The following is a 26,189-nucleotide window of genomic DNA, read 5'->3' as shown; positions in this document are numbered from 1 at the left end:
CTGTTTGCAGGGCGGTCAGAGACAGCATATGCAATAATCCCTTTAGAGTTTAAGTCACCACCATCATCACCACCACCACCACCACAGCAGTCAAATAAAGAGATAATACTAATTTAATTTGGTCTTCTTTATTTCCTAAAAATACAAGAGCTAGTTCAGTTAATGTTCCAATAGTTAACATAATTAACATAATTCACCTGTGACCATGCAGTCACCTTTAACTTGTGCTCCAGTATTTAATTGCCACATCTTTCTTCCTAATCTGGCGGTCCAAGTAGAGCATTTCTTTATTGTTTTTTTTATTTTTTTTATTTCAGCAGGTGAATTTTATAAACCTGCCAACTGGGAATACAGAAGGAGGACATTAAATTATACAGTTGCACATGAATTCCACAGAATGAACCTCTGGTGTTTACAGAACATCCATCTCTCTGTGTCAATCTGTTCAGTGGAAGTTGAGGGACCTTCCTGCTGCTGCCCAGCCATGCTCTGTTAAAAATGAGGATGTGGTTGTGAATTCACTGGTGTGAATTTACAACCTGGATGAACCAATGCACTTTAGATAATTTCGAATGTCAACAAACTTCTTCGCCGTATACAGCCATTAAGATCGGAATAGGCAACTTCCGGAAATTATGTTCTGAGCGGACCAATAACAACCCTTACGGCCCGCTTCTACGCGACGTGTAGTTAGAATTTTTTGGAGGTGCACGTCAGGCTACGGCGAAGGGGAAATGAGAGGCAATTAGCAAGACAACCCCTATAAAGGAGTGGTTCTGCAGGTGGTGACCACAGACCATTTCTCTGTTCTCATCCATTCTGGCTGATGTTTTGGTCAGTTTTGCTTGTAGTCAGTGCTCTCACCCCGGGAGGTAGCATGAGGCGGTGTCTACAACCCACAGAAGTTGCTCAGGTAGCTCATCCAGGATGGCACATCAATGCGAGCTGTGACAAGAAGATTTGCTGTGTCTCTCAGTGTCCAGAACATGGAGGAGATACCAGGAGACAGGACAGTACACCAGGAACCCAGCAGCAGGACCGCTTCCTCCTCCTTTGTGCAAAGATGAGCAGGAGGAGCACTTCCAGAGCTTTGCAGAATGACCTCCAGTGGACCACTAATATGCATGTTTCTGCTCAAACTGTCAGAAACAGACTCCACGAGGGTGGTATGAGGGGATGACATCCACAATTGGGGCTTGTGCTTACAGCCCAACACCGTGCAGGGCGATTGGCATTTGCCCAAGAACACCAAGATTGGCAAATTTGCCACCGGCACCCTGTGCTCTTCATGGATGAGAGCAGGTTCCCACTAAGCATATGAGAGAGTCTGGAGACGCCGTGGCGAACGTTCTGCTGCCTACAACATCCCCCAGCATGACCAGTTTAGCGGTGGGTCAGTAATGGTGTGGGGTGGCATTTTTTTGAAGGGCTGTGCAGCCCTCCATGTGCTAGCCAGAGGTACCCTAACTGCCATTGGGTACCGGGTTGTGATCCTCAAACCCATTGTGAGAGCATATGCTGGTGCAGTGGGCCCTGGGTTCCTTCTGATGCATGTCAATGCCTAGCCTCATGTGGCTGAAGTGTGTCAGCAGTTTCTGCATGATGAAGACATTGATGCTATGGACTGGCCTGCCCATTCCCCAGACCTGAATCCAATTGAGCACATCTGGCACATCATGTCTCATTCCGTCCACCAACGCCATGTTGCACCACAGACTGTCCAGGAGTTGACTGATGCTTTAATCTAGATCTGGGAGGAGATCCCTCAGGAGAACATCTGCCGCCTCATCAGGAGCATGCCCAGACGTTGTAGGGAGGTGATACAAGAACGTGGATGCCACACATGCAACTGAGCCTCATTTTGACTTGTCTTGAGGAATTTCCACTGAAGTTGGATCAGCCTGTAAAGTGATTTTCCACTTTTATTTTGAGTACGATTCCAAATCCAGACTTCCATGGGATATTAATTTGGATTTACATTGATCATTTTTATGTTATTTAGTTGTTATGTTATTACTTCCTGCTTCTGCAGAGTGCAGTCTCTGCTTCCTCCTGCTGCTTACTGCTTTATTTGCTTTTAAATCATTCTACTTCTTTCCACTAGTCTTGGATATAATTTCATTCTTTTATTCTTTTTCATGTAAGTATATATTTGTAAATGGTATTAGCCCTCCTGTTTGCAAAGAGAATCGGACAGCATATGTCTACTAACCCTGCATTATCAGTGAGCTGCACAGAGTGTGAGCGACTCTGTGAGGATAACGCAGCTTGAGAAGAGGATTGAAACGCTGCAAGAAATTCGTGCGAGTGAGGAATTTATTGATTCTATTATAGCTCCTGTGCAGGCTGTGGTTGTGGCTGTGGAATATCTGGTGAAGCTCCCAAAGCGGCCGGTCCGACTGATATCTCTTACTAGAACAGCGTTGTTGCCAAAACAAAATCATCAACCCCAGCCAGGACCTGGTCTCATGTTGTCCGTCGCAGAGGTAAACCCAGCACGAAACCTAAACCTCCAGCACTTACTCCACCACCTGAAGTACCATTGCATAATAGATACCATTCTAATTGGGGACTCTGTAACACAGTATGTCAGAATGGCAAAGACAGAAAATATAACTTTTTCTGATACATCAGTCAGGGAAATGATAGATATCTTGCCGACCATTCTGTCTACACATCTAGATGGCATGAGGATCATTATCTACAAGGGGTCTTTTGAAATTCTGAGAAGGAAGACTGGCTCTGAGATCCTGAAGAAAGACTTTTCTCTGCTGTTAGAGATACTGTGTCACTATGGAGCACACCATGTCTCCATTTCAATCCCCATTCCTACAGTGGGTAGAGGAATTGGAACTTTTCAGCAGACGTCTTGGTCTGAACACATGGTTATCAAATGCATGCATCGCCCATGGGATTAAGTTCATTGATAACTTCAATATCTTTTGGAACTGTAAGGAGCGTTTCAGAATTGATGGCGTGCATCCAAATTGAATTGGATGCAGATTACTTGGTGCACACTTACGTCATGCTGTTCGAACGGCAAACCCAAACATGACTGTACAGATAAGGGTGAAGGACACAGCAGCGAGGCAAACAACCCCCAGCCCTCCCCCCTCACCAGCCCTTTTACTCCACATCACCAAAGGTCTCCAAAGAATGTCTCTATCCAAGTCAGGACTCCAGTGACCGCGATCTACCAGGAAATTCAGGGCACTCCCTCCTCTTACATAATCTGTCTTGGCAGAGTAGGGCACAAGGGGATGTGCAGGATGTTCAAGGAGCAGCAGCAGTGCCATGATGCGTTTAGGGTATAGTAGTCTTACTACTGACAGCTGTTCTGAGAACAAGCTGGGACCCAGTAGGATTCCTGTATTAGTTAGCAAAAGAAGGAATCGAAAACAGTCAACTTGCTGGGTGAATCTATCTAATCTGTTAATGGTACCACGTATAACTCAGAATACAACAGAGACCAGTGTAAACTCCACAAGCTAGCTTTACTTAGTATTAGATCTCTGTCCAATAAGTTACTGTTAATTAATGACTTCATAATTTCACACAATTTAGATTTTCTTTCTTCAAACAATTTAGATTTGCTTTCTGTTAACCAGAAACATGGTTAACAGAAAGCACAAGTGCTACTGTTCTTAATGAAACAGCACCCCAAAATTGTAGTTTTATGGATAAATGCCAAAATGGGAGGAAAGGTGGGAGAGAAGCTGCCTTATTTAAAGATATATTCCAGTGTAAAGAGATCTCATTCGGTGATTTCACTTCTTTTGAATATCTTAGTTTTATTTTAAAGGGTGTTCCTAAAATTCTGTTCTTAATCATTTACAGATCTCAAGGATACTGTACAAGTTTTATTGATGAATTTTCTGAATTATTGTCTGTTATTTCAACTGATTTTTAACCATTTTATCTTGACCGGGGACATTTTAACATTCGTACTGATAATATGACGGATGGTAATGCCAAAGAATTTTCTTCTGTGCTGGACATGTTTGGTTTGTGACAACATGTAACAGAACTGACCCACCTTAGAGGTCACACTCTGGACCTGGTCATTTATAAAGGTGTTGATATTTCTTCTGTTGTGGTTATTGATTTGGCCTTGTCTGACCATTTCTGTATTTTATTTGATTTATTGATTACTCAGAATGTTCAAACAACATTAATGAGGTACATTAATGAGAAAATAAGTGCTCAGTTTAGGGAGACCATAGCTATGTCACCTACAATGAGCGATGACGGACTGCTGGATCATTTCAACTTAAGAATTTTGAATGTAATGGAAGCTGTTGCACCGATAAGAATCAAGAGCACCTTGAGCAAACAGAAAACACCATGGAGAAACACCACTACGGTCAAAAACCTGAAAAGAGAATGCAAGAAAGCGGAACATAAGTGGAGGAAAACAAAGCTTCAGATTTACTATGCGCTGTACAAACAAAGCCTGCGTAATTATAACAATGAGCTGTGCAAGGCCAGACAGCTGCATTTATCTGAAATGATTAATAAGAATGCCAACAATTCTCAAACTCTGTTTGTTATGGTTGAAAAACTCACAAGTCCTCCGAAACAGTTAAACCCAGACCTCCTATCTACTGAGAAATGCAACGAATTTGCCGACTTTTTTTAGCCGAAAAATCGAACTAATTAGAAAAAAAATTCACGCCACAGAGACCAAAACTAAAAAACTAATATGTCTCTAAGACCTAGAAATAACTTTGACGGTATGTCACAATTTAATATTTTTGATTTAAAAATCCTGGAAGACACAGGCATATGAAATCAACAACTTGCACTCTGGACATAATACCATCTGACTTTTTAAAAACTGTTTTTACTTTTACCCAAGTCACTAAAGACTCCTAAAGAAGAGAACTCTAAACAGCTCTGTGATAAACAACTACAGACCTGTCTCTAACCTCTCTTTTATATCCAAGTTTATTGAGAAAGTTATATTCAATCAGCTCAGTGGATGCTCTGAATGAAAGTGGAAGTCTCGACAACTTTCAATGAGGCTTCCGACGTCATCACAGCACTGAAACAGCTCTGGTGAAAGTGTTAAATGACATCAGATTGAATAATGATTCGGTTTATGTTTCAGTCCTGGTTCTGTTGGATCTCAGTGCTGCGTTTGATACTGTAGATCACAGAATCCTGTTGGCCAGGCTGGAAAACTGGGTTGGACTTTCTGGAGCGGTCCTTAACTGGTTCAGGTCCTATTTAGAGGCTGGAGTTATTTTGTTACAATTGGCAGCTATGAATCTGAGCGAGTGGCCATGACTTGTGGAGTCCCCCAGGGGTCAATTCTTGGACCTCTTCTGTTTAACTTGTATATGCTACCTTTGGGTCAGATATTGCAGAACTTAAACATCAATTATCACAGTTATGCAGACGATACACAACTTTATGTGTCTATGTCACCAGACAACTACAGACCAGCAGGCGTATTGTGTCAGTCTCTGGAGGAAATAAACACCTGGATGAGAGAGAATTTTCTACAATTAAATGAAGACAAAAAAACTGAGATAATTCTGTTTGGTAGCAAAGAGAAGAGTGTCAGCATTGGTAAATACCTTGAGACCTTTACAATCACTGACCAAGTTCATAACCTTGGAGTGTTGATAGACTCAGATCTGACTTTCAGCAGCCACATCAAAGCTGTCACAAAGGCAGCTTTTTACCAACTCAGAAACATCAACAGAATTCAAGGTTTTCTCTCCCAAAAAGACCAGGAGAAACTCATCCATGCATTCATCTCCAGTATACTTGATTATTGTAATGGTCTATTAACTGGACTTCCCAAAAAGCATTAAACATCTGCAGCTCATCCAGAACACTGCTGCTTGAGTTTTAACCAGGACTAAGAGATCTGAACACATCACACCAGTTTTAAAATCTATACACTGGCTTCCAGTCAGTCACATAATATATTTTAAAAGCCTACTGATGGTTTACAAATCCCAGAACGGTTTAGACCCAAAATACATCTGTGATATGTTCAGAGAATATAAACCTAGCAGAGCTCTTAGATCCAAGGACTCAGGTCAGCTGGTCCAGTCCAGAGTCCAGACTAAACATGGAGAAGCAGAATTTAGTTGTTATGCTGCAAACAAGTGGAACAAACTGCCTGTGGAGATTAAACTGTCACCAAATGTAGACATTTTTAGATCCAGGTTAAAAACATTTCTTTTCTCATGTGTCTATGCATGAAATCTGCACAGTATCTTTTAACTTAAGACTATTGCCTGTTTTTATTAATTTTTTTATTTAATTTAATTTTAATAATTTTAATTTCTATTTATATTCTTTTACATATTTTTTATGCTTTTTCTGCTTCCCACTGCAATGCTTTTATTAGGCTTATTTTGTTTTGTACATGAAATGTGCTATACAAATAAATTTGACTTTGACTCAGCGCATTCCACTATGTAATGAATAACGATTTTCAACTGGAATATTTCATTTGAGATATAGGAAGTGTAATATTAGTGTTCCCTTTATATTTTTCACCAGTGTATAAAGACAAAGCTTAAAGTCATTATTATTTCAATCTTAATATTCAATAGTTGCATCAAATCTATCCAGGGTTATCATGTGTGCTATGACTAGCATACTTTTATATGAACAGATACTCACATTTTGATGAGTTGATGTTTTAGGATCAGAACAGTGCCTGACTTAATTGTTCTCATTCCATTAAATAGAAATCATAGGTTTTTGCTGCTGGAAGACTGAATACAATACTTGATTACCTTGTTATTTCTCCAGATGACCAATTAAACAAAAGTATTGATTGTTGGATAATCAGAGATTCTCAGCGTGCGTTTGCATATGTATCACAGAGTCTGTGCACAGTTGAATTTTGTCAGCTGAGGAGTGCAATTAGTTGTTTAATTGATCTAAAATGCATACATGTGCTATACTGTTTTTTAATTCATTTTTTGGTAGCACACTCAGTACAAGCCATACATAGCACAGGAAGTACCATACTCTATGCAGACTACAATCACCTGACTTGCTTTTTACCAGTGATCAGCATTATAGCAGGAAACAAGATAAGACATACAACTTCATAGTCATCTATGTTCTACATGTTTAATGTCAGCAATATTGGTGCCCAGCTAGGTATTATCACTGTAAGCTTCCTGTTGTCCCCTGTCAAGCATTTTACAAGTTACAGCAGCAATTTGCACAGTCTTCGTGTGATTATGTTTTGTTAATACTGTTGAAATAAAAATAAATTTTGTTTTCGATAATATATGTTGCACTAATAGATCCAGCATGCTTAAAACTGAAGGTTATGATTTTTTATTACATTGGAAAGCAATCATATTTTACATTTAATGTATGTCACTAAGTTTAAAACATCTGAACTATATTAATCTCTGAAAAATTAAAATATCAAATTACCTTGAAAATATGCACACCTCCGTATTTTTAAGTGATTTAGCCCTAATTGTGATAACTTCTGTCTGCCTTCTGGTATTTGTTTTTTTCTTTTCCTTCTGGTACAGTACAGTACCTATTGAGGTGTAGTTAGAGATGTTATCACATTCGAGATACCACAAATCTATGTGTCGTAGCGCATTCACTGTGCTTGTTGGTTTTTTTTTTTTACAGGAGGAGCGGTAGGGGCATGTCATTCTATCAATCCCCAAAAAGTCCCCCTCAGTTTCCAACGGTGGACATTATTTACTTCTATTAGATTTTGTTTCTAAAATTAACCTGATATGCTCAGCCCTGTCACACTAACCTATTCAGGTTTTTTTTTTGTCTTAAAATTGGTCTTTGTCATGATCTGTTTTTATTCTGTTTAGTCTCTTGTTTCCAGTTTAGCCTTGCCATTTCCCAACTTTCCTCAGTTCATTCCTGCCAGTCGTCAGCTCCTGTTTTTTTTTTTTTTGGTGTTTAGTTTTGTGTGGTACTTCGTTCGTTCTTAAATAAGCCATTTAAGTTTCCTCCTGGTTCCTGTTCCGTGTCTACATCTGGGTCCTTCTTCTGATTAAAGTTGGTTTACACAGGGTCAACTTCTTGAACTATAAAATTTCTTCTCTGTCAGGCTATGTATACTCTCTGTTGCTTTGTCTGTGAAAGCCAGTATTCTGTCCTTTTTAATAAGGTTCACCCTGTTTAGAGAACACTGAACACATTCTTTCCAAGTTTGATCTGGAAATGGTGTTACATAAATGCTGCACTTTTTATTTCTACATTTGCGATTGTGGCGAACTGAGACCTACGGTTGCAGTAAGGTGAATTAAAAACCGACCACACCTCCCTGGGAATTTCACCCAGAGAATATTAAAAATGAATTAAACAAATGTGATGCTACAGTTGCAACCCCAAAATCAAAGACACTCAGGTCTGTTTTACTCAGAACAATAGATGTGTGTGGCTTACTAGTGCAGGAGGCAGGTTAGGAGTTGGAAGACCTCTCAAGATCACCCCACAGCACACGTCACCCTCACAATCACACGGTGATGCAACCCAAACAAAAAAGTGTGACGCATGCAGCACACTCGGGAGACTGCCACAAAAAGGATCCTGATCCCCACCACCGGAAGCCTATCAGCATCTGAAATAAGAAAAATGAATTAAAATGATCTATATGGGGAAAAAAGGAAATTTAGATGATATATTCACAGCTTAAAATACATAAAATATACAATCAATTGGGCAGCGCAGCGGCATCATCTGCTGCCAAACAATGATCCGACTCGATCAGCTGTGCAATGGGCACCATGTGAGCCGTGCAACCTATGGATCTATGCCACAAGAGTCTGTGTGGAGTCCAGGTAACAAAAATTAAGTGTAGGAGCAAAGCAGCAGCATTCCTGTAGCTTAGGCCACAGTGGCAGCCAGGCAGGCAATAGTCACGTCCCACTTGCACCATGGATTTGGAGCCAGCCAAGAATTCCGGCCATAAACAAAATGCGTTACAAAGTGACCACAGCAATTGGACTTTCTGGGATGCGGATGTTACGCACCGATCAGGCAGGTAGTCCAAACAAGCGGCAACGTGAAGCTTATCCACTCATTAGAAAAACTGCATAAACCTAAAATAAAACCATACGCTTAATGTACATATAACCAAGACAAATGACAGGTGAGAAGCAAACTTACTGGGAATGTTCCAGACACACGGGAGGTCACACAGTGAGGCGATCTGCACAAGCGATGACAGTAAAGTGGCTGGGTGGCACTCAACACCCGAGTTCAAGCATGAGAGACATAAATCACCGTCTTCCTTTTTTACCTGATTGGCTAGTAATCCCAACATGCCGGAAACTCCATGGGCATTTCCTGCTACAATCCACCCCCACTTTTTGTGTTCTCGCCCCGACGATAAACCGCTTGACCTTAGAGTTGGAAATTAATTTCAAGGCCTGAAAAGAGCGCGCACTGAATGGGATACAGGGTCTAAGGAAGCAGCAATCCTCAGTTATCATCTCCCCACAGGTCCTGGAAGATGGTTAACATTTGAATGCTGACCGGCAGTTGACCTTGTGGTCCTACACACTGCCATTTGTATATAATTTGACTGGCAACTTAATGGAATAACAAAGGAGTCATGCTGGTACAACAAGGGATGGGCGGTACCCTGGTTTGGCACAGCAGGAGGATCTGAAGAAGGACCAGCAGTTAGTTTAGGTTGTATATGAGGAGCCATCTGCGTCAATGGTAAATGGACTTGTACTTGTATAGCGCTTTTCTAGTCTAACTGACCACTCAAAGCGCTTCACTACATGCTGCATTCACCCCACTCACACACATTCATAGAGCACGTCTTAAGATTCTTAACTACGTGCTTTTTCTAATCATTCACACACACACACATACAGTTGTTGATTCACACACACACACACACACACACATACAGTTGTTGATACACTGGGAGGCATTCAGTGTCTTGCCCAAGGACGCTTCGACATGTATCCTGGGGAAGCGAGAGTCGAACCACCGACCTTCCGATTGGTGGGCGACTGCTCTTCCTACAGCCGCCCCCAAATATATGCGACCCTGATCTGCATTATATGCGAGCAGGGACACTCCGTCACTAAAACGTGAGCAATTGTGGAGGCATGCTGGTTACGGGTCGGCACCACCCATGTGTATATACTGAAAACGTCTGTTATTACAAGAACGTTTTTCAACCCACTACTGGTTGGTTCAAATAGAGTGAAATCAATGGCCAAAATCTCATTAGGCTGTGAAGCCAAAAGGTGACCCATGAAGGAACGAGCAGCTGGCCACGTATTCTTGGCAAACTGACACCTTTTTGCAATTTTGACACCATTGAACCACATCAGATGACATGCCTGACCAATAACAGCGGGAGTGCAAGAGTGACAGTGTCCTATCTATACCTTGATGTCCATGTTATTGATGGATTTCTTTTCAACACCTAATTTTTTATCAACTTCCAGTAGCAATAACTGCAACACTGTCTCAGCCTCATCTGAACGGAAAATGTAGTATCCCATTCTCCTCAACTAAACAATCCCACTGACAAAGAAGAACCAATGCAGTTGGAGAAAGGCCTTTACGAGCCTCATAATTGGGACATTGCTTCTGTTGCCAGAAGACAGCAATTTCCTGGATCACAAGGTCAGCCTGCTGAAGTGCATTAATGTCAGAGGCAGTATGCTGAGGCAAAACACAAATTGCAGCTTGCACTACTTCAGCCCTTGGTGGATACAAGGCTTGCTGGATGGGTTCAGGCAGAGAAGTACCAGGGAGCAGAGCTTCCAACACCTGCCTTGGTGTTGGATGTTGACGCAATAAAGCGTCAGCATTTGCATTGCTTCTGCTTGAACGATATTTTATCTAAGTCAAAAGCAGCCAGTTGTGCTGCTCAGTGTTGTTCTGTAGCACCAAGTTTGGCAGATGCCAAGTCAATGGATTATTATTGGTGAAAACAATGCATTTATGACCCAACAAATTCTCCATGAATTTTTCAGTCATGGCCCATTTAAGGGCCAAAAATTCCAATTTCATTTAACTGTAATTGAGCATGTTAGATTCAGGGGAAGCACTGATGCTATTGTAAGCTTGCCCCTTAGTTGGTTAAAGCTTGTTGACACTTTGGTGTCCAGTGTTCAGAAATATCTTGCCCTTCTCTCATTTTAGACTTTCATCCTTGTTCAGCTTGCAATGCAAATGCAGTTTTGCAAATCCCTCCAGAAAACGACAGTAGCAGCTAGCAAAACCAAAAAAGGAGCACAGCTCAGAAACGGTAGAGGGAGACTGCCAATTTGCAACCACATCTAGTTTACCTGGATCTGTAGAGACACCATGAGCAGATATTACATGACCCAAATAATGCACCTCTGGTTGAAAGAAGCTACATTTTGACAGTTTTGCCTTGAGACCTTGTTCTTTGAGCCTTCCCAACACAATATCCAACCTCTCCAGATGTTGCTCTACTGTGGAAGAGAAAACCACAATGTCATCAAGATAAAGGAGCAATGATAAGCATTGCTGATCACTAAAGATTTGTTGCATCGACCTTTGGAATGTACGAGGGGCATTACAAAGTCCAAAAGGCATTCTGTTCCATTCAAACAGCCCAAAAGGAGTACAGAATGCAGTCTTTGTCCGGTCCTCCTCAGTAACAGGGACCTGGTTATACCCTCTGGCCAAATCGGTTGTTGAAAACCAACAATAATCTGTGAGGACATCTAGGGGTTCCTCAATGTGGGGCAAAGGGAATGCATCTTTTATTGTCTTTTTATTAAGCTGTCTGTAGTCAACACACATGCGTAAGGTACCATCCTTCTTACTCACGAGCACAATGCTGCTCTCCCTGATCACTTGTGTCTGCAAAAGCTGGTTAATATGCTCTTTAACAAGGTCGTAGTCTGAGGGTGGGATAATATTCCAATGACGGGATATAAAAAAAAATGAGGTGAATTGTGCGATGAAATTATTTTTTTACTTTAAATTTTGCTATAACACTTTTGTGAAGTTTAGCTGAACTTAAAGACAGATTTAGAATTAAGTCAATTAATAGGAGTGTTCAAGCCTAATGAAAGATGATTATTTGTAGTATTATTTGTAATATTTTTAGTATATTTTTATATTAAAAAAATCGTTATGGACTTCCCTGATATATTTAAATTTCTAGTGATAACATAGTCCTCAGAGCCTCTAAAGGAAACTGGCTACATGTGGAACATGATGCATAATGTGGTTTATTTTGTGTTTATTTATGTTTTAGTCTGGTGCTTCCTGTTGACCCAGTTTTGAATTTAACTAAGGCCAAATTAGGTCAACCACATGTTTTCAAAGTCTATTCCCTTCATTCATTTACCATTGTAAATTGTGTAACAGAATTTTCAAAACTAGCCACTGAAGTTTTTCCTTAAAAATAATTAAGGAAATCACTCCACATGAGTTCATTAGCACCTATAGCTTTCATTCATTGAGAAGTTATGAAACAACATGTACCTGTGAGATGCTGACAGGTTACTGTGTCCCTCAGGAGCGAAATGCAGAGAATGCCATCGAGGCTCTAAAGGAGTATGAGCCTGAAATGGGCAAGGTGTATCGACAGGACAAGAAGAGTGTGCAGAGAGTCAGAGCTCGAGACATTGTTCCTGGAGATATTGTTGAAGTTGCCGGTAAGTTGTAGAATTAGTCATACTCATCGCATTTGTACATAATGAAGTTAAGAAATATTTGACAAAACTGTATTTTGATTTTGAGTAACTGAGAAAATATCAGCACACAGAATTCTCCCTTCACAGAAATATCATTGGAAAAGTGAATGCTTCTCAGCCAGACAAGCATTGTAGATGGTTTTAAGCCACCTCTCTTCCCTTGAAGATACATCAAAATTTCTAATTTCTAATATTTATGACATGGTGAATAACAGTTCATCATAAATCAAAGCAGTGTAAAATAAACAGTTATTACTACCCTGGTTATAAATGAAGTTCAGGTGCTGTGTAATGTGAGAATGAAAACAGAAGATTTGCTTATGAACCCTGTATTTTATTGAATTAAACAAAAAGAAAACATACATTGATCAAGCATAAAATTATGACCATTGACAGATGAAGTGAACAACACTGATTATGTTGTTATAGTGACACCTGACAGTGGGTTGGTCAGGCACATGAACATTCTGCCCTTGAAGTTGTAGTGAAATCAGAAATGTTGGGGCATGCATAAGGATTTTAGCATCTTCGTCAAGGGCCAAATTGTGATGACAAGACAGCCGAGTGGATTGTAGCGTCTCCACAGCTGCAGTGTTAGCACACCTGCAGGGGTGGGAGAGACTCAATCCAGCAGTCGTGGTGTGTATTGATCCTCAACTCTCTATCATCGTGGCTCTCACAAAATCAATCCACTGAGCATCCACTGATCGCAGTTACTGCATTTTACAGAACAAGATTGTTAGTTTGACCCTTCAGTTCACTTGAGCTGATGTGTTGCCAGGTTGGTTTTTTAACTTCCTTCTTCACAAAATTAATCCAGTTTTTCTTGTTCTCATTACTCTGCAATTGAAGTTGATAAGCCAAGATCTGCAAATTCTGTCATACAGGGAAGACACATTTTGAATGAAGGAGTGATGAAGACAGAACAGTTATTTGGCTAGTTGCTAGTCTGAGCCTAATACATTTTAGTAGACCAGTTTATAACATTTGAGTTTGGGATAGGGTCATCTTATGTTTGCCTTTTACACTCAATCCCAGTGAATCATGGAAAGGTGAATTCAGATCTGCCCTAAAAAATCCTCAACAGAAAATGAATGAAAAACTGTTTGACAGTCCAATTTAGTAAAACACATTTCTCTCCCTGTTAACATGTTTCCACACAAATCTCAGAATTTGGTTTACTCAGACCCAGATATGCTACTAACAGCTCTGTACCAGAAGCCTCAGCATACCTTCAGAGGCCTTCAGAGTCAATAAAAGGGGGACCTACATAATATTAGGCCATCGATCATATTATTTTTTGCTGATTGGAGTACCAGCTCTTAAAACATTGTCATATTTTGTTATATATATATGTATATCTTTTACATGTTTTTTTAATGTTTCCCTCCTTCTCCACACCTGATTCAAATGATCAGCCCGTCATCAAGCTCTGCAGTGGCCTGATAAGGATCCATTAATTTGAATCGGGTGCAGAGGAGGAGGGAAACATCGAAAACATGTAGGGCAGTGGTACTCAAGGACCGTAATTGAGAAACACTGGACATTTGTCATTGTGAGGCATAGAGAGAGGGAGTGAGCTGGGTCGCCGTATTTTTTGTTGACCGCTATTTCTTTGATCACTATGATTACTTTGAGTTTGTGCACTTTATCATGTGTTGATCATCTTTCTTTTGATAATGAAAGGTTAAATTTATTAAATCCCAGTGAAGTCTTATGTTAAGTCTCTCAGCAACTAATTTGTTTCATTGAAGTCGCTATATTTTGTCAACAAAAAAGGAATTAATTACAAATATCATCAGACCGAGCAACGGAGCTGAGATCAGGAGTAGGGATCGACCGATTATCGGCCGGGCCGATTATCAATTTCAAACTGGGTTATTTTGGCTCTGATGCAGCCGTAGTCTCTACCCTGTCTCCAGCATTGACCCACCCACCGCACCATCTAATTGGTTACATACAGAGCCAGGTAACAGCCAATCATCAGTGAGAGCTGTGCACGCACACTGCTTACACACACCTTTGATGAGAGGAGAAGCTACGGAGAGCAGATATATGTTTCGAAGGTAAGTTTAGGCGGCAAACTCTCCCGAAATTGTAATAAACATCCTAGCCCTCTACAACTGACAACTACTTGTAACGTCACTGTGAGCCCAATAATGTTATAGAAACAGAAGCGGCAGCTCTGCTCGCTCGCAGGCGCCCCAGACAGGCTGCTGAACATATCGATATGGAAATAGTTCGTGATAGTAGACGTATGTGTGTGAGTGAGAGAGAGAGAGAGAGAGAGAGTAAAAACCTAATGAACTCAGTTCAGTCCAGTTTTATTGCAGGGAAGCACGTTGAGGGGATGACTAGAGAATAGTGTGAGTCTCTCCTATTGCTATTGTACTATTTTTTCAGCTATGGTAACAGTAATTGTTAGTAGAGTAGCAGCCTAGTTTTAAATGATAGGGTCCCTGCTATCCAATGTTAGAATATAACATTTACATAACAAAATCAACTACAGGCTTCCCAAATGCTGTAATAAATTAAGCATTAGACACGCTGCTGAGCCTTGGAGCTCCCTGTACTTTTTGTTAGACAATAGACATCTTAGACAATAGACAAATAGACATCATTTGTTTCAAAATTCTAACAAAAAACTTTAACATGTTCTGTTATCTGAAAATCTGTTTAATAAACATATGCTTAAAGGCGTTTAAACAAATTGTTGGAATTTGTATTACCCAAAATTTTGACAGCACATGGTACTTTTATATAAAACATATGATACATGAAACATGAAATAATGTATGGTATAAAGAAAAAGCATAAGAAAACAACATGGACTAAAATAATCAGAATCAGAAGCATTTATTGTCAATCAAGCATTACAATAGTACTTACAAATGTACTCCATAGGGAGTACAATGTGGGGCCGGGAAAAAAACCTCAGCACATCAAGAACAGTAACATAGGTCACAATCCAACATAAAAAAGACATAAACAAACATTTGCTCGTTTCACACATAAAAACGCAAGACATACGAAGGCGTGGGACGGGGGTAAGCGAGTTGCTATGGCTGGCTCTCAACCAATGTTACAGTTCACAAGATGTCATCGTGATACCACAGCAGGTTGCCATGGAGAAGTCCTTGATTGGGTCCCAGTCAGAGTCAACAATCACCTGGGGCCTCATGTACAAAGGGTACGTACGCACAAAAAAGTGGCGTACACACTTTTTCACGTCAACGATCAGATGTATCAAGAGTGAAATGACCGTGGAAATGTGCAGTGCCTCACGCACATTTCAGGGCTGTCGTACGCACTTTTCTACAGCTGCTGATTCTTTGGCGACACTTACAGGTGATGTTGGGAAACTGTTATAATGAATAAATTTAAACACAATTTGTCCTCAGAATGAGCGATGTGCACATCTGAGACACATGAACAATTATCACTGATAAACAATTAACACACCCATGTGTATGCAATTACAGTGGATATAAAAGTATGCGCAAAGTGGTGCAATGCATACTATTAAAAACAATGGCTGCTTTAGCGGTGTTGGAAGACATAGCAAATGGTGCAATAAGGAGAGAGGTGTATTTAGAGACAGACATGATTTGTTGGCACATGAGGACAAGTGGCTCATCAGCCGCTTTAGGTTCCCGAGGGCAATCCTCTTGGAGCTATGTGCAGAGCTGCGGCCGGCGTTGGAGCGCAACACAGCGAGGAGCCGTGCGCTGCCTGTTCCCATACAGGTGATGACCACGTTGGGGTTCCTGGCAACCGGGGAGCTGGCCGACCGATCGGGACTGTGCCAGTCGACCCTGAGCCGAGCCATGCCAGCCGTATGGGACGGAATTATCCGTATCTCAGCCAGGTATATCAAATTCCCACAATGCAGCTGAACAGGCCAACATTAAAGCGCAATTTGCAGCGACAGCTGGTTTTTGTAATCCGGTTAATGTAATCGGAGCTATCTACTGCACACACATTGCTATAAAAGCGCCATCACAGGATTCATTTGTGTATGTCAACAGGAAGCAATTCCATTCCATCAATGTACAGATCATTTGTGATGCGCAAATGCACTTAACTAACATTGTGGCGAGGTGGCCTGGTTCAACGCATGACTCATACATTCTGAGTAACAGCATTGTTGGGAACAGACTACAAGCTGGCACTGTGGGTGGCTTCTTGGTGAGTAACTTTATCCGTGTAATTGTCCTAATATTATTCCCCATGAAGTGCATTGAGCATGTGCGCAGAAAATTTCTATCCAGTCTTCACAGCATCATAGTTGGTGGTTAAAGTTAGTAACTTGCTGTTTTTTTGCTGGTTAAACAACAGCTTAAGATCTTTCTAACAAGCCCCTGATCATCTCTGTGTGTACATGTTAATAACTCCGTGCTTGTGAAATGTCTCAATGAGTATCACCTTTTCCCCGGCGCACTTCTGCTCTAGATTACTGTATGAACACGTTTGTTATGAGTAATATAGGTATTTACCTTGGGGGTAATCAGAGTCACTAACACTCCCACACCCACCACCCATGAGAGAGCAGTGTCAGCCATAGTTGTGTCGACTCTCTTTTCAACTCCTCAGCATTGAAGGCCTCGCTCACGCTCACCCACCCACTCCTCTTACGTTTGCTGCTTATATCATAGGACAGCATGCCAAAGAGCACATTTTTGCGGGCCTCCATTTCAGAAAGTAGCGCCTCCATCTCACTTTCCTTTAAGTTATTCTTTTTTCCATTTTACGCATTCTTTATTCTTTATTTTCTGATTGTGCAGAGAGGGGAATCGCAGGTGCAGGGCTCATTTAAATATGATTTGCATATTTAAGTAGGGGCGCGGACAGGGAGGAGTCGGGTACCCCGACGTGCGCTCAATTCCACGTTGATTGGGATGTACAAAACGAAATGTGCTTGGATTCATGCTTGCGCACACATTGATCCATCCGGATATTTTTGTACGTTGGAGGGCATTTTGGTTTGAGCATACGCCATGTTTCAGTAGGAAATTCACGCAAGTCTTTGTACATGAGGCCCCAGGTGTCCAAGAAGAAGGGAGGGGGAGAAGTAGTTCAGAGCGTCTCACAGCAGTGATTTCAGGAGAGTTGTTTCAGCAGCGGCCTTGGCCGAGGCCATTGCCAGGAAACCAGGAATGCAGATTAGATTATGATTGTTTAGGATTGGTTAGGGCGAGTAGTCGTTTTCAATGGACACAACTCACTCTGTTTGTCCATTCTGGTCACAAAAACGATCCATCCAACTTTGAAGCCACCAGCTTCACCAAGATGTTTTCCATATTGCGGTTAATGACCACAGTCTGAGTGCCAATAGCTCTGCCCACCAATTTAAACATGCCGGACAACTTGGGGCCTGTGACTGCTGTCTCCGACTTCCGAATTTTCTGATACACCAGGGCAATGCCTAATCCAATCAGCAGAAAGCCCGTTGTCATGGTTCCGAATATGTATAGCTCCTCCACGTCTTCAACGGAAAGAATCGACAGGCACACGATTCTCCACTTCTCCCAGGAGTCCCTCGTGTACCCAGTGGCAAACGTTCCGTCGGGACAGGCGGGTTCCCCTGGACCCGAGCTTATTGTAGCAATGATTTTGTCAATTGCGTTTAGAGACCAGCCGATCAATTCCATGATTTAGTTTGAAAGCAATGCAGAGAGAGGCACTGAAGTTGAGACAGGACCGGACAAGACAAGAGAAGCAGGAGAGATATGGGAGAGGGCAGAATCAGGAGAGAGTAGAAATGCGACCGCCTTCGTTAAGAGCCGGAAGAAGAGGAATGTTGATAACAGTGAGTTTCAAACACTTTGCTACCAAATCCAGATTGGAATTTGTAATGTTATACACATATAAAATTAGATAGAATGTTATCAGTGGGTTTTGACCACTGGAGCATATTGTGAAACACACAGTAAATTGGTTAACAATTTACTGTTACTTGCATGGCAAAGAACAATCTGGTAAAGGATTGAGTGTGGAGCTGGTGACTATATGCTGGCTGATTGCATGTGATGAGAGGCAGCTGTGTGCACAGGTGAGTGGAGTGAACTGATGAGGTGTGTGTGGCTGACAGGCTGAGTGGGGCAGAAGCAGGATCAATGGAAAATTTCTGATGGTTGGATGACTGAACTGTGACAGAACCCCCCCTTCAAGGGACGGCCCCTGACGTCCCCAAAACAAGTCCAAGGAACCAGAGTGGGAGGAGGGGGAACGGGAAGAAGAGCTAAAACTCGGGAGAACCCGAGAACTCCCCATCCTCAGGTTGTGAGGAAGGCGAGTTCGCCGGCGGGTCCACTGCCTCCTCCTCAGACAGGGAGTCCTCCCACTGGTCCGGGGCAGTGGAAGGGCCAGCAGCAGGTGTCCTATGGCGAGGGCCCCTGCCGATGTTGGTGAGGGAGGGCTTGACCTCGGACACATGGAATGTCGGGTGCACCCACATAGACCAAGGGAGCTTGAGCCGGACTGCCACAGGGTTGATGACCTTCTCGATGCCGAATGGCCTGACAAATTTCGGAGCCAGCTTGTTGGATTCCACATGCAGAGGAAGGTCACGGGTGGAGAGCCAAACCTTCTGGCCCACCTGGTATTGTGGAGCTTGAGAGCGACGACGGTTGGCTGCTGCGGAGTATTGGTCTGCCGCCTTCAGGAGGGAGGCCCTAGCATGGCTCCAGGTCCGACGACAGCGACGGATGAAGGCTTGAACTGAAGGGCAAGAGGCCTCCCCTTCCAGGGCTGGGAAGAGAGGAGGCTGGTAACCGTAGGCACACTGGAAAGGAGACAAACTGGTGTTGTGGGCATATTCCACCCACAACAGATGCTGGGACCAAGAGGATGGGTTCTGTGACACCATACACCGGAGGGCCGTCTCCATTTCTTGATTCTTCCTCTCAGTCTGGCCATTGGATTGCGGGTGGTACCCGGATGACAAACTGGTGGTGGTTCCCAAGAGGCTGCAGAACTCCCGCCAGAACACTGATGAAAACTGGGGCCCTCTGTCTGAGACCACGTCAACAGGAATCCCATGAAAGCGAAAGACGTGGTTGAGGAGCAGCTGGGCTGTCTCTTTAGCTGACGGGGGCTTAGGCAAGGACACAAAGTGGGCCATCTTAGAGAAGCGGTCCACAATGGTAAGAATAGCCATCTTCTCATTTGATGGTGGCAGGCCTGTCACAAACTCCACTGAAATGTGGGACCAGGGGCGATGTGGCACTGGGAGAGGCTGCAGGAGACCGGATGGTGCTTGACACGATGGTTTATTCTGGTTGCAGGTCTGGCAGGTTTTGACATAGTCCCGAGTGTCCTCCTGTAACGTGGCCCACCAGGAACGTTGTAGAAGGACATCCCGGGTTCTCTGGATCCCAGGATGGCAGGTCAACTTAGAACCATGGGCCCACTGGAGTACATCCGACCTCAGAGCTGCAGGCACGAATAAGCAACCAGTAGGGCAGGCACTTGGACCAGGCTGACCCTCTGTGGCAGCTCTCACTTTCTCCTCAATTTCCCAAGTCAGGGATGCCACAACACACGGGGACGGAAGGATGGTGTCAGGAGCACTGGTGCCATCATCCTCCCTCTGGAACTGACGTGACAGATCGTTAGGTTTGATGTTGCGGGAGCCGGGTCTGTAGGAGACGGGGGGAAATTGAACCTGGTGAAGAAGAGGGCCCATCATGCCTGTCGAGAGTTGAGTCTCTTTGTGGTTTGAATATACTCCAGGTTCTTGTGGTCCATCCAAACCAGGAAGGGCTGCTTGATTCCCTCCAGCCAGTGCCGCCACTCCTCCAGGGCCAGTTCAACAGCTAGGAGTACCTGGTTACCAATGTCATAATTTTTCTCGGCTGGGGAAAGATGCCAAGAGAAAAAGGCACATGGGTGGATCTTCTGGTCACTGACCAAGGCCTGGAAAACTGCCGGGGCATTGGTGAGGCCGAATGGCATCACCAAGTATTCATAATGTCCGGTGGGCGTGTTAAAAGCAGTCTTCCATTCATCCCCCTCTCGGATGCGGACAAGGTGGTAGGCATTACGGAGGTCGAGCTTGGTGAAGATCATGGCTCCTTGAAGCAATTCAGAGGCTGAGGAGATGAGAGGAAGAGGGTACCGGTTCTTTATAGTGATGTCATTAAGTCCCCTGTAATCAATGCAGGGGTGCAGGGTCTTGTCCCTCTTCTCTACAAAGAAAAATCCTGCCCCAGCAGGAGACGACGAAGGTCGGATAATACTGGCAGCCAGGGAGTCATTGATGTAAGACTCCATGAACTCCCGTTCAGGACCAGACAGGGAGTACAAACGCCCCTTGGGAGGTGAAGTGCCAGGCATCAGGTCAATGAAACAGTCATAAGGCTGATGAGGGGGCAATGAAGTCGCCTTAGTCTTACTGAACACCTCCCGGAAGTCATGGTACTCGGCAGGAACTCTGGACAGGTCAGGGCAGGAACTGGAGTGCGTTGTCTGCTAAGGTACAGAGGCCTCTTTAAGGCAGACCTGGTGGCAGGAGTTCTTCCAACCGAGGATGGCCCCTGTGGCCCAGTCGATGTGGGGGCTGTGTCGAAGCCAAGGGTAGCCTAAGATCAGTGCAATGTTGGATGGTCTCGTGGTGGTTACTGGAAAGTAGCATGTGGACAGGAGAAGTCTGGTGAGTAACAGTCTCCAGAAGATGGCCATCAAGAGCTTTGGCAGGAATTGGGGTGTCAAGTGTATGGCTAAGCTCTCGGCCATAATGTTGGCATCTGCACCAGAGTCTATAAAAGCGGGCAGGGTGTGTGCACCACCAGGAAGGAGAAGCTTGACTTGGAACAGGGAGTGTAAGCTTGAGGAGGAAGACTTTGCTGCCATGTGACTCACCAGGACTTCCTCACTCACTGGTGAGCCCTGTCTTTTAACGGGCAGCGGGAGATAAAATGTCCAGCTTGTCCACAGTACATACACAGATTCCCCTTATGGCGGCGCTCTCTCTAGTTCAGGATTTCCATCATATTGCTCAGGGGTTCCCACTCTGGGCTCGGAGATAATTCTGGGCTGTGGCAGAGCTTGAGCAGGAGTTTCCGGTGTGGGGACTGGAACTGCAGGAGGGCGAGTGGACATCAGCTGTTGCAACTGGGCGGAGAGGGCTGCAAAGGCATTAGCGCTGGCCTCTGCAGCTCATCTGGCGCATGCATCAGCCAGGCTGGGTCAAATTACCAGGAGGCAGACGAAGCAGGGAATGAGGGACAGGCGAGGTCGGTACCGGGAAGGCTGGCAGGAGAACGCTGGAAAGACTTGCATGGCAAAGAACAATCTGGCAAAGGATTGAGTGTGGAGCTGGTGACTATATGCTGGGCCGATTGCATGTGATGAGAGGAAGCTGTGTGCACAGGTGAGTGGAGTGAACTGATGAGGTGTGTGTGGCTGACAGGCTGAGTGGGGCAGAAGCAGGATCAATGGAAAATTACTGATGGTTGGATGACTGAACTGTGACAGCGCATACATGGGGAGAACATGCAAACTCCATACAGAAAAGCCCCAGCTGGGAATTGAACCCCTTTGCTGTGAGGCGATGGTGCTAACCGAAGCTTGAGATGTCAGTGACAATTTTAATCAATTTGTATGACGGTATAAAACATGCTTAGTGTTGTTCTAATAATCTGGTTGAGGATGGCTCTGAAGAAAGTTGTTATTTTCCAAGGAATGATGAATGGAATTTTTTACAGGCCCGTATCTTGTCCGTGGGGTTAAGGTAAATAGGTGTCACTTTTGATTTGCAAGTATAGATAAGGAGGAAGCACCATTTGGTTAGTCTGTATCAAAGAGGGTTCTTTGTGTATTCCAGGCCAGCTCATTAGTTTGCAAAAAAGTGTTAATCTTTCCCAGCTATATCATGACCAAAAGGGGAAATGTTGTGTGGGAAAGTTTCTCAAATCCTCTTTCTAAGACAAAGGTGACTGTAAATACGGTGGTGTCTGTTTCTTACTGGAGGTGGAGACCTCCCTCCTGTATCTTTGAAACAGCATACACAGGCAAAAGGAATGTTAATGGGTCTTCTCCCCACTTGAGTATCCGTGAGACTGCTACAAGGTCTATACACAGTTCTTTGTGAAGTGGAATCCATAATCAACAGCCGGCCAATTACCAAAGCATCAACAGATCCTAATGACCTGGAAGCACGCCAAACCACCTGTCGTTGCTGAAAACAGTACCATGAGTACCCTTACCATCAGGAAACTTTCAGGAGGCTGATGAGTATGCTCGATGGTGATGGAAGCAGGTGCAATACATGTCGGACTTATTCTGGAAAAGATGGGTTCGAGAATACTTAGCAGGAGCGTCAGAGATGGTCTGGAGTGAAGCCAAACATTATTCCATATAACATATATATATATCCCTGTGTAACATCTCACTACTAACAACCTCTTTAAGTTTGAGTTTCTAAATAATAAAAACTGAAAACAAGTTTTGAATAGTCATGACCTTGAGGCCCTCAGTCGGCACTGCGAGTAAACGGGAATATCAGTGCACTGATATACAATATGTCTTGGACTCAGGTAGTGTGCACATGTAGATTACTCCACAGTCATAGTAAAAGAATGACTAACAGTATGTAAAGAAATAAACATGCAGTGCAATAACTCACAATTTTCTTTATTTCACTTAATACCCAACCAGTGGTAAGATGTGATTTTTAAAAAAGTAACACTATTACACAATTCCTACATCTTTAAGTAAGGTACACAAATGAGTTCTTAACATGGTTTCTCTGGTTGAGTTAAGGAGCACTCTATGTATTTCTCTAAATTTTCTGTATTTTCCACCAAGCGTCCATTTTAGAAAATGTGCTTTGTTATGGTAAAAGAGAATTTAGCTTACGATGTTATCCAAGTTAAAAACAAGGTTCTTAAAGGAGCTCACATTGCTTATGTTCTTCTTTAAACCATATACTATGACAGTATATCAGGCTTTTTTCATGCGTTTTTCAGGAAGTATTTTTACATGCATAAATGTCTTTATTTGCTGTCTCATTAAGTGTTTTCTGTGCTATAGTGGAAAAATCTGCATAATAATGCACACTTTTCCATTACATGGTTGTTTAGACATGGTTGGAATGACATTGGAGGATCTCTGTTTAGCCATTCCTGGGAAACATTGCAGTCTGCATGCCTGCTGGCTCTGCCATCATGGAAACCTGGCAAGAAGACCAAACAGCCCTCATGGGAAATATTTGATTGAATTGCATCTTAAAGTAAAGAACTTTGTATGTTATGCTGTAGATATTAATACAGACTAGGCTAGTCTGAAGGACATATATGTGATTGTAGTTGATGGCCTTTGGCACAAATCTTTTTTCAAGTGTTTTTATGCACCACTGTCTTTGCATTAGTGTAATAGAGTGTTTGAGAGCATTTGATATGTGACTTCCAGCATATGGCATATGTTTTCAGTGATATGGCTCTTGGAGAGAGCACTTGGAGTTTAGGGTTGTATGGTTTCTGACATGCTTTTCAGTGTGTTTTTAGCCGTTTTTCCATAATTTGCCTGAGTTTCTCTACTGTAGAAAAACTAGAGAGACAGATCCCCATCTTACTGGCCTGTGTTTTTTTGGTCTAAAAAAGTCAGATGTAGTTTCTATTTAGGCAAACACATTTTGGGCAGCTGCATCCATATAGAGACATGAAATTGTCTTAGCCCAGCAAGAAAACTGAATTGAATTCTCCTGATACCCATGGATATTTCAGGCTGCTCAGAGAAATGAAATGGGGTTATTACTGTATGAATGTATGTGTTTTTGTGTTAGTGCCTTCTGTCTGTAGTAGAATTATTTGTTTTTAAGAGCATGGGAACTCAGTGACACTTATCTAGTGGATGTGTTTTATGTGACTCATTGTTTAGTTATGCATGTGCATTGTTGATTTGGTAACTTGTGTAGTTAGGGCTTGTATTGATTAAAGTCATGTAAAGAGGAAAGTATACTCTCTTTTATTTTCTTAGGTTTTATGTATTGGGATGTATTAGACCATAGATTACAAACAGTTAGGAGCATCGTCATTATACAGTGAGAAAGATTATTTGCAAGTGGAAAACATTCAAGACAACGTTCCAGCAGTCTTTTTTTCCCCATTGTCCTGTCCAGCATTATGGCAGCAGAATTGTAATCTGAATACTGTTTATGCCAAACAGATGTTCCACATCAGGAACAACACAAGCAGGCCAGAGGACAGCAAGTCCCAGACCTTGGCCCATTCTTCACTAATATCAGATAAGAAAATAAATAAGTAATAATAATAATAATAAACAAATAAAAAATAATAATAGTAAAAAATTAAATAAGTAAATACACACACTCGCACATCACATACATCCGCACGTGTCCCCCCTCCCTCAACTCACATCCGGGGGCTAGCAGCCCCCCAGCCACCACAGACTCCGAACCAGCAGAACAACTCCTCCTCCCGGCCCCTCCCGCCCCAGGCAGCAACCAGGCAACAAGGTTGTGGGAAGACCCCAACCCTCGCCCCTCTGGCTCTTCAATAGTTTCTAATAGTGAGCGATTAAAATTGAGGGGCAGGCAACCTTGTAGAACTGGGAGCGTGGCCCTCTGGGCAGCCTACATACTCAAAGAGCCCCGCCCACTAGATACCACTAGACCAAATGTGTGTGTGTGTGTACGCGCGTCTGATAAGTGGTAATGTCTAAGGTGTAATTAAAACAGGGGCGGGGGGCTGCAGAGTGCAGCAAAAGAGACCACCAACGTGGCCCCATCCACTTCACACCATCCACAGAAAACAAACGCCCCCAAAACCCTATGTGTGATCCCTGGACGGGAGCCAGAAGAGAGAGGGGTATGAGATATAGACCAGGGGAGAGAAGCTCCCCCGGAGAGGTCAGCCAGAGACTGGCTGCAATAGGCACCCCTGTTTCCTGGGACCTGCCACAGGGCAGGAAGGCCTGATGTCCACCAGGTCTGGGGCCTGCAGGGACCGTATTCGGGGAGCTACTGTGCACCCAGAAGGCACCCACCCACCCCACCCCAGAGGGCCCCTACAAATAAATAAAAGGAAGAAAAAAAACAAAGAAAAAAAACAGACAAACACCCACCCACACCTTGGCGTGCCCAGGGCAACCCAGACCCCCCCAGGCACAGGCAGACATTGTTTCCATGCTAGTATAATCTAAAAGAAAATTTATAAACTGGCTAATACACAGGGCTGCATGGTGGTTTGGTGGTTAGCACCGTCGCCTCACAGCGAGAGGGTTCCAGGTTCCAGGTGATGGACTGGCGACCTGTCCAGGGTGTACCCCGCCTTTCGCCTGATGACTTCTGGGATAGGCTCCAGCCCACCTGCTACCCGACCGACGGATTGACGGTATAGAAAATGGATGGATGGATGGTTTATACACAGATTGTTCTTCGCTTTCCAGTTCATGAGAATAGTTTTCTTTGCGATACATAACGCTGTGAGGACCAGGTGTGCTGAGTTAATTTCCATGTTGATGTCATCTAAGTCACACAGTATGCACAGTGTTTGGCAT

The 26,189-nt window shown here is 43.2% G+C and overlaps 1 protein-coding gene across 2 annotated transcripts in view; it reads left to right on the top strand.

Annotated features, from left to right (window-relative positions):
- LOC140304771 (sarcoplasmic/endoplasmic reticulum calcium ATPase 2) overlaps positions 1-26,189 on the top strand; it is a 78,020-nt gene that overhangs the window by 9,917 nt on the left and 41,914 nt on the right. For both annotated transcript variants that reach the window (XM_072383537.1, XM_072383538.1), the window contains one exon: positions 12,491-12,629. In XM_072383537.1, the coding sequence (XP_072239638.1) occupies positions 12,491-12,629 (139 nt within the window). The remainder of the gene's footprint in view (positions 1-12,490; positions 12,630-26,189) is intronic.

The sequence above is a fragment of the Leuresthes tenuis genome, unplaced genomic scaffold (assembly GCF_036924035.1).
Source record: "Leuresthes tenuis unplaced genomic scaffold, fLeuTen1.0.hap1 SCAF_4, whole genome shotgun sequence".
Classification (NCBI taxonomy): Eukaryota; Metazoa; Chordata; class Actinopteri; order Atheriniformes; family Atherinopsidae; genus Leuresthes; species Leuresthes tenuis.
Note: the sequence above shows the minus strand (reverse complement) of the source record. Positions and strands in the feature narration are given on the sequence as shown.